The sequence below is a fragment of the Nestor notabilis genome, unplaced genomic scaffold, assembly GCF_000696875.1.
Source record: "Nestor notabilis isolate BGI_N333 unplaced genomic scaffold, ASM69687v1 scaffold36364, whole genome shotgun sequence".
In the NCBI taxonomy this organism is placed as follows: domain Eukaryota; kingdom Metazoa; phylum Chordata; class Aves; order Psittaciformes; family Psittacidae; genus Nestor; species Nestor notabilis.
Genome location: NW_009924917.1, coordinates 422 through 14337, shown reverse-complemented (window position 1 = coordinate 14337; position 13916 = coordinate 422). Strand labels below are relative to the sequence as shown.

The following is a 13916-nucleotide window of genomic DNA, read 5'->3' as shown; positions in this document are numbered from 1 at the left end:
TTTTCCAGAATACATGAAAAAGTTGAGATATTAACTCTTTAGCTTGAGGGTTTTTACTCTGTTGAGCAAAACCAGGCCTACAGTTGTTATTATTGGTGAAGGCTTCATCTTTCTTATTAGCAGAAGGTTGTTGTAAGACAAACATATTTTTTTATATTGAGAATTTTTTATAGAAGTATTTCTGTTAATATTTTCTTATTTTCATTTTTTAATATTGATATGTTGATACAATTCTGGAATTGAAAACAATTTTTACTGCAACTTTTGAAGCAATTTACTGCTCTACAAAATCTGTATTTTGAATTATTTGAAACTTAATAGAAATATGAGGCAGATATTCGTTACTTAACATTGAGATACTTTTGAAGTCCATAAAGCAGTGTGTCTCAAAGTGTTTTAGGGGACAATACATATTGATCATTCAAGAAATCTTTATAATGGAACAGAGATGTTCTGAGCTTCATATGTGTCCAGAGGACCTCTGAAGTGAGGAATTGCCCTAAAGAAATACAGTATGGTAATGCAAGGATGATTAGGAAAACACAACAAAAATACATTTCCTGAAATTGAAATTTCAGGTTAAATTCTGGATTTTTTCATAGCATTAATAGGCATTAAAATAGTCATTTACTAGATGGTAGGCTCTATTTTGGAGGCCTCCTATAGGGAATATTTTGCTTACTGTAGTCTTTAGTAAGGAACACCAAATTTCTCTCACATTTTAGAAGCAGGAATTAGCATTCTGTTACAGACCAAAAATTCCAAAAATTCTTTGTAAATCTGTGGTCTAGTTTCTATTTACATTAGGCTTTCTATAGTATCCATCACAAGTATGTGTCTTTAGAACAGACTTGATCCCATCTCAAACAATTTTTGCTGTATAAGGTAAAAGTATAAGGCAAAGATAAGTTTGATTTGCATCTGCATCGCAGTGTTGAGGGCCATTAAGCACAACCATAAGTTGTGCTTTTTTGAGCCCCTAGCAGCTGATGTTCATGTAAATATTGCACTTTTTCTAAGCGAACTTTGTCTTTAGGTCTTTTCTCTCTCTTCATTTACATAGCGAGGCAGAATGAATGTGTCTTACCTTGGCTACTTGGCTTAACATTTCATGCATTCAAAACTTGACTCCTTTCGGCTAACGTGTTCAGCATTTCTGCAGATCAAACGCCAGGCTTTCAAGCTGAACCCCTAAACCAAGGAGAACACATACTCAGTGGTCAAGTGAAAAGTTGTGTTCAGAATTTGAATCACGTGCCTTGGCAGAGATGAAGACAGAAAAGGAAGTTTGATAGCTGAGAATCGGACTGAATAATGGTTAGACTGCCCAACTACAGTGACAGCAATGGCGAGTGCCCTGGAGACCTCAGCCTCTCCCAGCCTTGATGTATTCTGAAACCAGATTCATTAAGTGCGTGGCCAGAGGCAGGAAATCCCACTGTGCAGCATCATACTGACAATCACAGCTTCATATGGAGCCTGTACCGACTCTGCCTCTTGAGCTAGTGGAATAATTAATTCCTTCCTCTTAGCCTCCCTCTGCACACTCACTTCTCAACAGCCCTTGATCACATCTCACTCATCTGTGCTAACTGTTTTACAAATTAACAGTCGCGGTATTTCCTTTCCCCAACTTTTTACTCAGCTAATCAAGATCTCCTTTCAAATTCAAGTCACTACATGACTCCCATCAGTAAAATTACTTCCTCTTTAACTTCATCAAGTAACATTATAGCCCAAACAGTTAAATATGACAAGGCAGTAAGAAACTGGATTCAGAGGCTTGAAACGCTGAAACATTTTCGAACCTGGATTATAGCATGCTCCCAGTCATATCAATAATAAGGAAAGAAATACAGTTAATAACATTGTCCATATCAAGCATCTGGGAGTTCAAGTCACTGCTGCACCTTTCACATCTCATGCAGATGCAATACATTGTCTGCAGTAAGATGACAGCGGTGCTAACTCTGCCATAGTTAGTGGGGAGAAGCCTGTTGACTTTACCTTGCCAAGGCATTGCATGGTATTGCAGAGCTGTCGTGGGCATTTTGAATATAAGCATCTGATAATCATGGTAACTAACTGCTTTAGAAGTACAGTGACATCCATAATGACTTGCATTTGGGGTTTCTTTCATAAAGTACCATACCTACAATCAAAGCTTTTAAACGTTAAAATAGAAAGATTATCTTCATGCAATAACTATCCAAATTAGCATTTCACATGCTACTCCACAGAATAAAAAGGAGCATGTCAGTATATACTGTAGACCAACTTGGTACAGTCTGTATCTACTCCTCTCTTTCCCAAGCTGCCTTTTTGGTGGGATCTTGACTGAGAAGTGCGGACCAGTTACTGCAGGTAGTTGAGGGAATGCTGTGTTTGTTATGTGGGAGGGACTCAGGTTAGATGCACAGCTGCTGCTGTGCAGAAGACATTAGTGGGAGCATTCACCTATGGTTAAACTGTTTCTTGTAAAGGTGCTGCAGAGCAATGGTTATGAACATGCATTGTGGTTTTGTTGTTTATCATAAAAACAAAATGTCTTCTGTCTTCTGTTGATTAATCAGCTTTATTATTAAATTAAAGTATGCCTCAATGACATTATGCAATGCTGCAAGCATGCTTTCACAGGTAGAAGGAGCAGTAAAGTGGCAGTAGCCCAGCAGTCCATCTGGACTTTCATGTTTTACATGCCAACAGGGCTAACTCATCTCAGCAGAGGGTTATGCTTAGATGTTGTTCTCATGTACAGATTTCAGATTTACATGCATATCTTTCTTGCACGCAAAGTTACTTCACACTTCTATCTTGTTCTGCAAATCTCTTCAGCAACTATGGTCTACCTGTGGATACACTTTATATCAGCATATCGCAAGAAAAGCAAAAATAGCAGGCATCAATCTTACTGTATTTAGTGAATTGACTATATCTCAATACAGGTAGTTTTGCTGTAATTTGAAATGTGTTAAAAGATTAAATTATACTGCATAACTGCTCTGTAAGGTACTGGTGTACTGATGGCCCAGCTGTGTATACCAGGATTGTTAAATTAATCAATACTGAAATAGCATCTTTCAAGGCTAATTATCTTTGCTAAGTGTGTTTATTTTAAGAAATCTAGGGAAATCGCTTAAGTGCTGGAACAGACCCCTATTAATTTTGTACTGCTGCTGTACAGAGAGCTGTACAGTAGACTTATATAGGATAGAAAACCAGTTGCGTGTGTTTGAAAGAAATATTGACTTGCTTTGTGGCTTTGTATAGTTAGTGGGATGTGCATATATCTCTTGTCTGCAACAAAATTTCCCATGAATCCAGGGAGAATTTTCCAGCAGAAGTAGGACACTTGAGCAAGGCAGGACAGAGGAATGACGTACTGCCCTTACAGACACCAGTTACACAGATGAGACAAACCACCTCCTAATGGGAGACTATGTTATCTGAATTTTATTTGTGCCGTGTTTCCTCAAAATACAGCTGCACGAGGAATAAAGATGTGATAGCTTGTTAGCAGCTTATGTCACCTATATTCTCCCACCCAAATAAATGAGCTCTAAATAATGCTAAATTAGTTACTAGTGTTTATATTGTTCAGGCAACCTATTTTTCTGCAGTAAGAAGCTGGATAGGTGTCTCAGTGGTCATACAGAGGCCTCCTCCCTAAAAATTATGCTGTTCTCTGACCTGTTCTAGGTCTCACAGTTCAGGCTAATCATTGACAGGGCTGTTACGATCACAGGCTTTTAGTGAAGCTTTGATAAGATACTCTGGCAGTTCATGGCAAATGAAGACGGTCTGCACGGTGGGGACTCCAGCAAAGGAATGGGGTTTTTTCAGCTGCAGTGCAAGAAATCTCACTTTTGACACTGGCGCTATAAACCAGCATAATGAGCAGTCAACAACTGGAGAGATTTGTTGCTTTTTGGACATTGATTTTCATAAGGATAGTTACTGGGCTTACTGGAGAGGGAAGATCTGTGTGGAAAAAGGACCCCCACTTCAGCCCCGTGAGTGAAACACAGATGTTTTTGTATGACACTTTCCCCAAAGAGTTTCTCTGGGGTGTAGGGACGGGGGCTTTCCAGGTTGAAGGCAGCTGGAGGAAGGACGGGAAAGGTGTCTCCATCTGGGACCGATTCATCCACTCGGAGTTCAGGGCTGCTGACAGCACAGATGCCTCCAGTGACAGTTACACCTTGTTGGACAAAGACTTGTCTGCTCTGGATTTTTTAGGTGTTACTTTTTACCAGTTTTCAATTTCATGGTCAAGGCTTTTTCCCACTGGAGTGGTAGCAGCTCCCAATGAAAAAGGACTCCAGTATTATAACACCCTTATTGACTCTCTACTCTACAGAAACATTGACCCTGTGGTTACGCTATACCACTGGGACCTGCCCTTAATGCTGCAGGAAAAATACGGGGGATGGAAAAACGAATCAGTAATTGATATCTTCAATGACTATGCCACCTTTTGCTTCCAGACCTTTGGGGATCGTGTTAAGTATTGGATTACAATCCACAATCCGTATTTAGTTGCTTGGCATGGGTATGGCACAGGCATTCATGCTCCTGGAGAGAAAGGGAAAATAACAACCGTCTACTCTGTAGGACACAATTTGATCAAGGTATGGTAAAGTTTTACAAACTGATCGTGCACCACCATCGGAAATGATGGGAGCAATCAATCATGTGATCAATGTTTAAAAAAAGTATCAAGGACTGTGAAAACAACAAGAAATAACCCTTAGCTGTGGCAGTCTTTTTTTAATCCTCATCTTGATTTCATTGTTGTTATCATAACAGCTGACTCAGCAATTACTTGTTTCGAAGTGCTTATTCATTATTTTATTTAAATTAAGTTTTGCCTACACGGTCTGGCTATTGAAGAGCATGATACTCCTTCTTTATTCTTTCCACTTACTGAAACACACTGACATGACCATTCATTTGGCTACACTGAAATGATTATTCTATTAGTTTAAAATGAAATTTATTTGCATATTGGATCCATCTACTTGCAATAGAGTATGTATATATGAATATGATTAATTCTAGCTTAGTAAGATTATATTGCAAAATGTTTATTGCTAAACTAGCAAGGTCAGTAGGTGTTGGGTTTGGAAGAAAACAGATGTCCTCTTATGGTTTTGAGAGTTTCAAAATTACATTATTTCCATGATGCTTTTAGCATTTTAATTTTTATGCCGGTCTTATTTATCAGCTGTCTTCTACAGAATTACACATCCTGAAGGCTTAATCCCATGATCAGTAGCTTCAACAGCTGCAGCACTGGCTCCTAAATTCATGGTACTCTTTCTTTAACAAGGACAAAAAGAGAAGTCTGAAGTGGATCTTATTTTTTAAGGAAAAAGCACAGATTTTGTTCCTGGTATTCTCAACAGTGTTACAGCATTGCAGTATTACAGCATCTTCTCTGATAGGTTATAAATTTCATCCTACAGAGTAGCTAGTTTTAGGCATAGGAGCTTATATTCTTATTTTCTCCTGCTGTAATTTAAAACATTTTCCAATAACAGCAGTTTAAGAGAAGAATTAACAATGACACCGTAGCATTTTTTTCCCATCTGTAGTGCTCAAAGTACTTTACAGAGCAGGTCACTGTCTGGTCTCTGTTTGACAGAGCAGCTAGTATAATTCCCCCTGCTCAAACTCTTCCTTGCTGTCACAAAGAGGATTTTTTCTACTACCTACTATACATTATAAATGTAATTAACAAATAAGTTTAAATGTATTTGTCCTACAGAAAGAAGTATAACATGGGAAAATACGAACTGCCAGTAGTTAAAAATATTCTGCAACTGACCATTTCTATTTCTTGCATTTGCTTCTGGGCTTGAACCTTTTACAGAAGATTCACACTGTTGTCAATAGAAGTTTTACACATAGAAAAGTCATTGAGCATCCTGAGTCACTAACTGATTTCAGAGTTAGCACATTAATGATTTAACTATAGAGACTTGTGAAGCATCTCAGAGTGAGCTGGTGCTCAATCATTCCTTTTAGTTTTCAAGTGCTATATAAAATAGATTTTATATGATACATGTAAAAAATATGACATTTGTAGCATTTCTTGCCTTCATTTCTGAGCAGGACAGTCAAATCTGGGATAACAGCTACACAGTCTCTGCGTTTTTCCACTCTGTGAAGTCCATGTAAACATCACACAGCACACAGGGAGGAATACCTCTGCTTAAGAATCAATTGGTTGTTTCAGGAAGCGAAGCACACCTGGGTCTGATATACAAATTACTGACTTAAGTTCCTTGGCCAATATTATTTAAGTCTGATTTGATCTGATGGTTGGTTCTAAAGTCTGTGAATCTGAGTATAAAATAAATCACTTCAATTAAAAAGGCAGTGAGACTTTTAGCAACACACAAGCCATTAACTAGTATTCTTGGGCAGAAATTATTTTTGCGTAGTATCTTTCTTACAGCGCCATGAACATTATCTAATGTATTAGCAGTTCTCTCCTGTAGCACTGTGAAATTTCTGAAGACCTTAAGTCTTCATGAAGAATCTCAGATTTGTAGTAATGTATTTGAGGAACTGGAGTTTGATGTTTGGGGTTGGAGGTGGAATGGAACCTCCTGAGGTACCAGTTAACATGAGTCAACTCTTATATGTTTGGGGTTTTTTTTAATTTTCTTAATAAAATACAATTAAAGCCAGTCATTCCACAGAAGTCATAGAAGGTGGTACTACATGTTTCAATCCAACTTGCTAGAATCTTTCTCAAAGATTTTTATGGGTATCTAAATGTTTAGTATTCTTGACAGTACTGTACAAATATAATGTATTGATGCACAGTCAGGATTCATGTGTTGTGACATGTATCTCCTTTGAGAGGCAGGGAATGTTATGGGAATCTCTCTTTAAAGAGACTTCATGTGGCTTTTTATTTCAGAGCTGGTATATGCAAATCTTTTTCTCAGAGATCATATTATGGCCACCTTCTAATTTACCACTGCAAACCAAAAACCTCCTTCCAAAAATGAAAGACCAGCAAAAATGTCACATTTTGGCAGTGTGAAGCAAAGCCTGTTAAAGCTGTTGAAAAAATGCCCATTTACGTCAGTGGCTTTAGGAAGAGCCACATTCTTGTCCATGTTGAGGCTTCAGTTTGGACAGGCTGTGGAAAGACAATATTCTTCATGCAACCCTATGCACACTTCCATGTCCAGCCATTAAATATGCTGGACAAGAAAAACAGGTCTGTAATGCTCAAGAAACTAATCTGACCACTACACTGTTACATAGCAAATTGACGAGTAATCTTTCTCAAGCCTTTTTGTAGTACCTTTGGATAAACTAAATGAGGCTCTCTCGCAAGTCCTACTTTTAGTTTCATTTACCATTGCACTGCTGCAGTTGTGGTGTTGGGTGAATTAATCGCCATTTATATAAAGAAGTGATTTTATGTGATATATCAATCATAAACTGAAGCTTTGTTTCACAGAATCCCAAAACCAATATAACAAACCATAAACCTCTGCTTTTTTGGACTTTGGATTATTTTGTTGTAAGAACAGTTTGAAAGTTGCTGGAGATTTTTGTGTCTCTAGAAGAGGGCTGAAGAAATTTCTCTTTAATTTTAAAATATCAATTTTAGCAGACATCTTAAAACTGAAATATTGCTATTCAAGACCCATGTAAAGAGGTATAGAAGCAAAGGCTGCTAAGCAGGGTGCTCGGGAGATCCACACGGAGAAAACAATCCACAGAAGAAGAACTCAAAATTTCAATTTAAAAAACTTACTTGCATGTTACTCTGTATGCTATTCATACATAGAGGGTATTAATTGCTACTGATCATTTTAAAGGACCTTATACTACTTCCATGGAAATTAATTCTGAAGCCTGACCCTTATCAATTATAAATTGCTAAGGGGTTCACTTAGATAAATCTGTATTTACTTGTATGATCATTACCACTAACATGGGGAACATGTGGAATCTCAGGCCAGACAGAGAGTGGCCATCAAAAGTATATCTCCTTTCTCCATTAAAGGAGACTGTACTTCATAAAAGCAACATCAGAAAACAAATATAACATGTAACTTGCCGTGCAACATTTGAAAGGCACACCAAAGAGGATATAAAAACTATGAACTTGCTCCTGAGGCAGCTGTCATACTGAGGCAAAGAAGGAAGAAACTGCATACAGAAAAGTTAGATTGATTTCTTTGATTTAACAGTAAATAAAACTGACTAGAAGCAAGAAAATATAAAGCAGATGAATCACTGTGGCTGGAGCTAAATGAGATACATGCTTGATATATTACTGCCATTTTCTCTGGATCTAGTTATGTTCTTTTATACTTAGACTGAGGTTTGTAAAGATCAGAAACTGCAGACCAAGCCATCTTCTTTTTGTCTCCTGTATCAGTGCCCTCCAGGCAGTTCTGCCTTTGCTACATAACAGGCAGAACGGGGCTCCCCCCCCATGCCCTGTTAAAGATCATTTACACTCCTTTCCATCTGGCAGGAAAGCCCAGAGGAAAACTGACAGAATAAGATCTCCCTTAAAAGTTTTCTTCATGGACACACTTTCATATCAAATACTGGGAAAAGGTGATAAATTTCCTTTCAAACATGATGTCTCCATATAGATCTGCCACAGATCAGGTTCATCTCTGTGCCCAGCTGCATTACTCCCAGCTCTTCAGTAGCTCTCACTATGCCAGGATCTCTTTGTGGATACTCCTGCCTTTGGGATCTTTGGATGAGCGTGTCCCAGAGAAGTCCTATAATTCATTCTTGTTAAAAACCAATTTCTGCTGAATGAATGGGGAATAATTTTAATCTCTGCATCCAACCAGACACTTTCTTCACAGCCTCCAAAGAGATGTTCTTTCCTCAGGATCTGGAAAGATGAAGCTGCACTGATGCCTGTATTTCTTGCAGGAGGAGGGAAATCTGTCTCCATCAAATTCCTAGGCAGAACTGTCTATGCTTTTAAAAGTCTTCGCTGGAAAAGCTTTCAAAAAGTGCTAGTAGCCATCAGTGGTGTAAAATTCAGCACTGATTCGTACATTTGTTACATGATTTGTTGTTTCAGATAATCTTTTTTACACTTCTTAGAAATTACCATTAAAACCACAATCCAAATGCAAGACAGTGGCATACAAAATATTTCTTAGGAAAGCCTCAGGCTTTTAAACCACTGTCTTAGAAATTTAGTTGCCTGCATCTCAACAGACCTTTCTTCATTCACAAGGATTGAGATTCAAAGTCAGTTTCCAAAATAAGGGCTTTAGCGCTACTGACTACGTGTCATCTTTATCACAGACCGAAAGGGCCTTGAACTGAAATGTAATCTCCAAATAAGCCGCACACACCTGCCCTTCTTTTTAGATGTTTAACACCATCTACTCAGGCTCTGTATTCTGGCTCTTCATGATTTAAAACCCCAAACAATTAAACATAAAGCCAGAATCATTTTATGAGCATTTTCATAACTCTGTTTTTCCTAAATGTTCTCACTCCCAACACACTTAAATAACTCCGTGTACCCCTGACATTGTTTTGTGTGCTCATTGCTGAGACATTCAAGGAAAATTGCTTGACTTTAACATATCTTAAGAATTGGAAAATACTGGTCTTTTCAGTAGCAAGCTCTTTGCGTACATACATGATAAATTACGGGATCAGAGTTTGAAGGAGTGTAAGAATATTTCAAGAAGAGAACAATACTGTTGCCTTGATCTTATTAAATTTACTTATCTAACCTTTTTACAGGGCTAATAGTAACCAACTCACCACTCTCTGACTTTCAAGTCTATGGAATAATTTCTATATTAATAGCAGGAAAATATGCTGAAATTAATGTCATATGTATCTAGAGTAAATACACAATATTGATCCTGCTTTCACTGTGTACTTAGCCTTGACATTTGTCCTTGATCTAACAATGAAAGTGAAAGATTAGGGATTAAACTCTAACTGAAAACGGATTAGTCAAGATTTACTCAAAATAACCAATTTGATGTATGATACAGCTTTTAAATTGATGTTTGTTTCATATGTGGTCTTACAAAACAAATTATATTAATCAGCTGGTTCTATCAACCATAGTTTGCACTTAGCAAACACCTTCCATCTGAGAATGTTAAGCTGCCTTGCAGATTCTGTAACTCAAAACAGAATTCTAGTCAAGCACATGCTTTTGTCTCTACTTTGTCTGTACAAACCCTTACTATAGACAAAGTGACAATTTTTTTTCAGTACTTAACCCTCAGAATTAAGAGACATTAGTGACACAGATGAATTTGTGTATGGGGATCCTATCTTGGCTCATATTAAATGCATTTATTTGTACTTGAGATCTATTACTGTAGTATTATACCTGTGGCTGTATTCTCTACTGTAGACAATATTTTTAATAGTAACTTTATTTTCTTCTAATCAACCTCCTAAAGATGCCTGCAAATACAGTGAGTTGTCCCTGTTTGTGTCTTATGTGTCAATGTTGCATTCTAATTAGTTGGGTTTGGTGAAGTTATCTTTCTCCACTTCACCTAGAAATGTGTGATTACTAAGATCTACCTGGTGCTATTGTCATGCTACTTGCACTGTGCATGATACAGCTGACTTCAGCAGGGTTTTTCTTGTTAAGCCAATGCAGCCATATAACTTTGATTCAACAGTGCTGTTGGTAGCCTGTGTCTGAGGGGATAAATAATATAAACCAGATGAGAAATCACTAGAGCAAGCCTGTTCCCAGCAGCCACGCCAGGCTGGAGGGACCTTTGGGAGAGGATAGTGAGGGTAACAGGAGATGGCACTGGCCACTTAAGTTTTCTGATGAGACTGGTAAGAAATAAATCAATTTTGTAATATTTTGAATGTATCTTGCATTTTTCCCCATGAGTACAATTTTGCTGACTTCCCTTTTCAGCTACAGAACCTGCATTTCAAAGGTTAATGTCACTTTATCAGTATTTTCAAAGACAGACCTTGAACAAATGTTACAAGCATGACCTTAGAAACCATAAACAACTGATATACAAAATTTCACAAACTGTAATTCTTTGGTACTCCCCAGCTTAGCCAAATATCTACCTGACATCAGGTCTTTTGTTTTTTCAAACTGTCAAGGCTGTGTGTTTCTAGATAAATTGACTACAATTATTGTCAAAGGTAAGCAATGCTGTTTGGCTTGGTAATGATGGCAGCCTAACTCGGCACTCTGAGTGTTTCACAATGCTTCTGAATGCTTCTTCTGGGTGCAAACAGTTATTTTCTTTCCAGTTTAAGAGTATAAAGCCACACTTCGGGAATAAGGTAAACCCTGAGTTACTTGACAACTCCTTAACTGGGAGAGGTCAGCTCCCCTCCCCTCCTCCAGACCCCTGGCGTGATTCATGATGAGATCCAGAATCACTCTCCTCTGACACCATAGCTCTCCCATTTTTCAATGGGATTTTGACAATAGTAGTGGTTCCTCAGTATCCCAGGTATTCCTTTGTCTGTGTAAATTTTGACTGCTGTAGTCTCTTACGTAATTAACAACATGACATTTGAAGGTAATTCTGGTGTGTGACAATGTTAAGCTTTCTCAAACATGATAATCAGAAAAATGGAAGAGAGATGTGTTACAAGGTACATTTTCATTGTCACTAACATGAATAGTAAAACTTCTGTCTGTCCTAGTGCAGTCAATATTTGGCTAACTATGAGTACTAAAATAGGCCATACCCAATAGATCTTATGAAATACTGCTGCCAGATTTCCCTATAAAACCAAAGTGTTGTTGCTCTTTACTTAATAATCTTCATTCTGCGTTGTTGCATGTACTGTCAGAAGTATTATAGCAGCTTCAGAGGAGAAATGAACTAAAATCCTGGATCAAAGTTCTCAGAACTGTGAAACTTGACATTTGGGTTCAAACTTCGCAGTTGGGTCCTCTCTCCACGTTTTTGCATTTAGGGACTGTGCAAATGTCAAAAGTTGACTTACTCATATGATTATCCTAAGAAGAGGGATGGGGTGGACGTGGTTTGATCAGAGTAAATCCAAGTAACCCCCATAGCACAGAGCAGTGAATAGAACAGAGCCAACACTGACAAAAGAAACATCATTTGAGATGCGTAATTTATGGAGCAGTTGTAAAAATGGTTTAAGGTTTTAACTGTATCAGCAATCACTGTTTGACAAAGAAAGATCTAGATGGGACTGTCTAGATCACACGAGTTCAAATCCCACCATTAACAGCCGTTTATTCCCAAAGTGTCTGTGTAACAGCTGTTTATTCCCAAAGTGTCTGTGTAACAGCTGTTCACAGCCCTGCTGGGACATCTCATGAAATTTAGACCCATGTTAAAAGGCAAGAAGCCCTCATGTGTCATAGGAACAGCGCACATGAGATACTGAGCATTGCATCATCTTGATGTATGTTGCAGTGTAACAGTAATTGCCCATTACAGCTGTGCAGGGTAATTAGCGTGCCTTAGCTGTTAATATTTCCACAGCAATCTGCAGTGAATCAGATGCAGCTCCCTGCCTGTCTGGCTGCCAGCACACACAGAGATCTATCAGAGTGTTACAATTTAATGCTGTTGTTTTCTTCTCTCATCAGGCTCATGCAAAAGTTTGGCATAACTACAAAAACCACTTTCAACCATATCAGAAGGGGATGATGTCCATAGTGCTAGGATCCCACTGGATTGAACCTAACAAATCGGAAGATGCTTTGGACATTGCTAAATGTCAGCAGTCTATGGAGAGAGTTCTCGGGTGGTTTGCTAAGCCCATCCATGGGGATGGCGATTATCCAGAAGAACTGAAAAATGAATTCTCGTTTTTGCCACGCTTTACTGAGGATGAAAAAAACTACATAAAGGGAACAGCTGACTTCTTTGCATTTTCCTTTGGCCCTAGTAACTTTAAACCTCCAAACACTCTACCAAAAATGGGACAAAATTTGTCACTCAATTTGAGGGAAGTACTGAACTGGATTAAACTGGAATACAACAGCCCCCGAATCTTGATTGCAGAGAATGGCTGGTTCACTGATAGCCATGTGAAGACAGATGACACCACAGCCATCTACATGATGAAAAACTTCATTAATAAGGTTTTACAAGGTTTGTACACAAGTTAGTTGTTGGGTTTTCGGAGAGCTTTTTAGGATCATTTGATATTTAGCTCTGTAATTATTTAATTTTTTTTAATGGATAATAGCAATTAAGTTAGTTAATTATTAATTGTTTATACTGCAGGAGTACAAATCATGATCAGGATCTGCTGGTGCAAGGTGTTGTACAAACAAAGAAAAAACCCCATACTCCCTGTCCCAGAAAGCTAAAGTCCAACATCTCTGTTGGATGTTAAAACTAAATAAGTACAAAACTGAGTCAGAAATTAATGAAAACAGATCTATTGAATATCACTTTGCAGTGCTGGCAGCTCAACTGTAAAACCTTTGTGCACGTACATACCTTGACAGCAGGAAAATGAGACAGTGACAACAGTCATTGCCATGCTGGGGTCCCACTCCAGTGTAAAATGCATGAAGGAAATCAGCAGGAGAAGGGCAACCATTCTTCTGGAGTAACACACTTTCAATCTTGGTATTTGCTCTTCATAAAGCCAGTGTACCGAGGTGCCCTCTGAAGGCAAAAGATTTGATTTTGTATTAAATATAAACACTGTTAGTACCTAACACCTCAGCAAAACCAGTATTCCTTTTCCCCCTGCTCCAGTGTGGTGATTCAGTGCTGGCAGAGGGACGGGTGCTGGTCCCCAGAGCCATCCTCCGAACAGGCTAATGCCACACTGCTGGTGCCACACTGCTGTGATGAGATGGTTCAGATCCCTTTTCAGAAACCTTTCTTATCCTCAGAAAAGAGAAAACACAAGTAATGGTTTACTCTGACACCAAGTTA

The 13916-nt window shown here is 38.3% G+C and overlaps 1 protein-coding gene across 1 annotated transcript; it reads left to right on the top strand.

Annotated features, from left to right (window-relative positions):
- Nucleotides 1–3893: 3893 nt before the first annotated feature.
- Nucleotides 3894–13115, top strand: LOC104404372 (beta-klotho-like; the record flags this gene model as incomplete). The annotated part of the gene is made up of 2 exons (XM_010012792.1): nucleotides 3894–4631; nucleotides 12608–13115. Coding segments are annotated over exons 1-2 (1246 nt in total), but the record flags the coding sequence as incomplete, so codon positions are not given.
- Nucleotides 13116–13916: the final 801 nt, after the last annotated feature.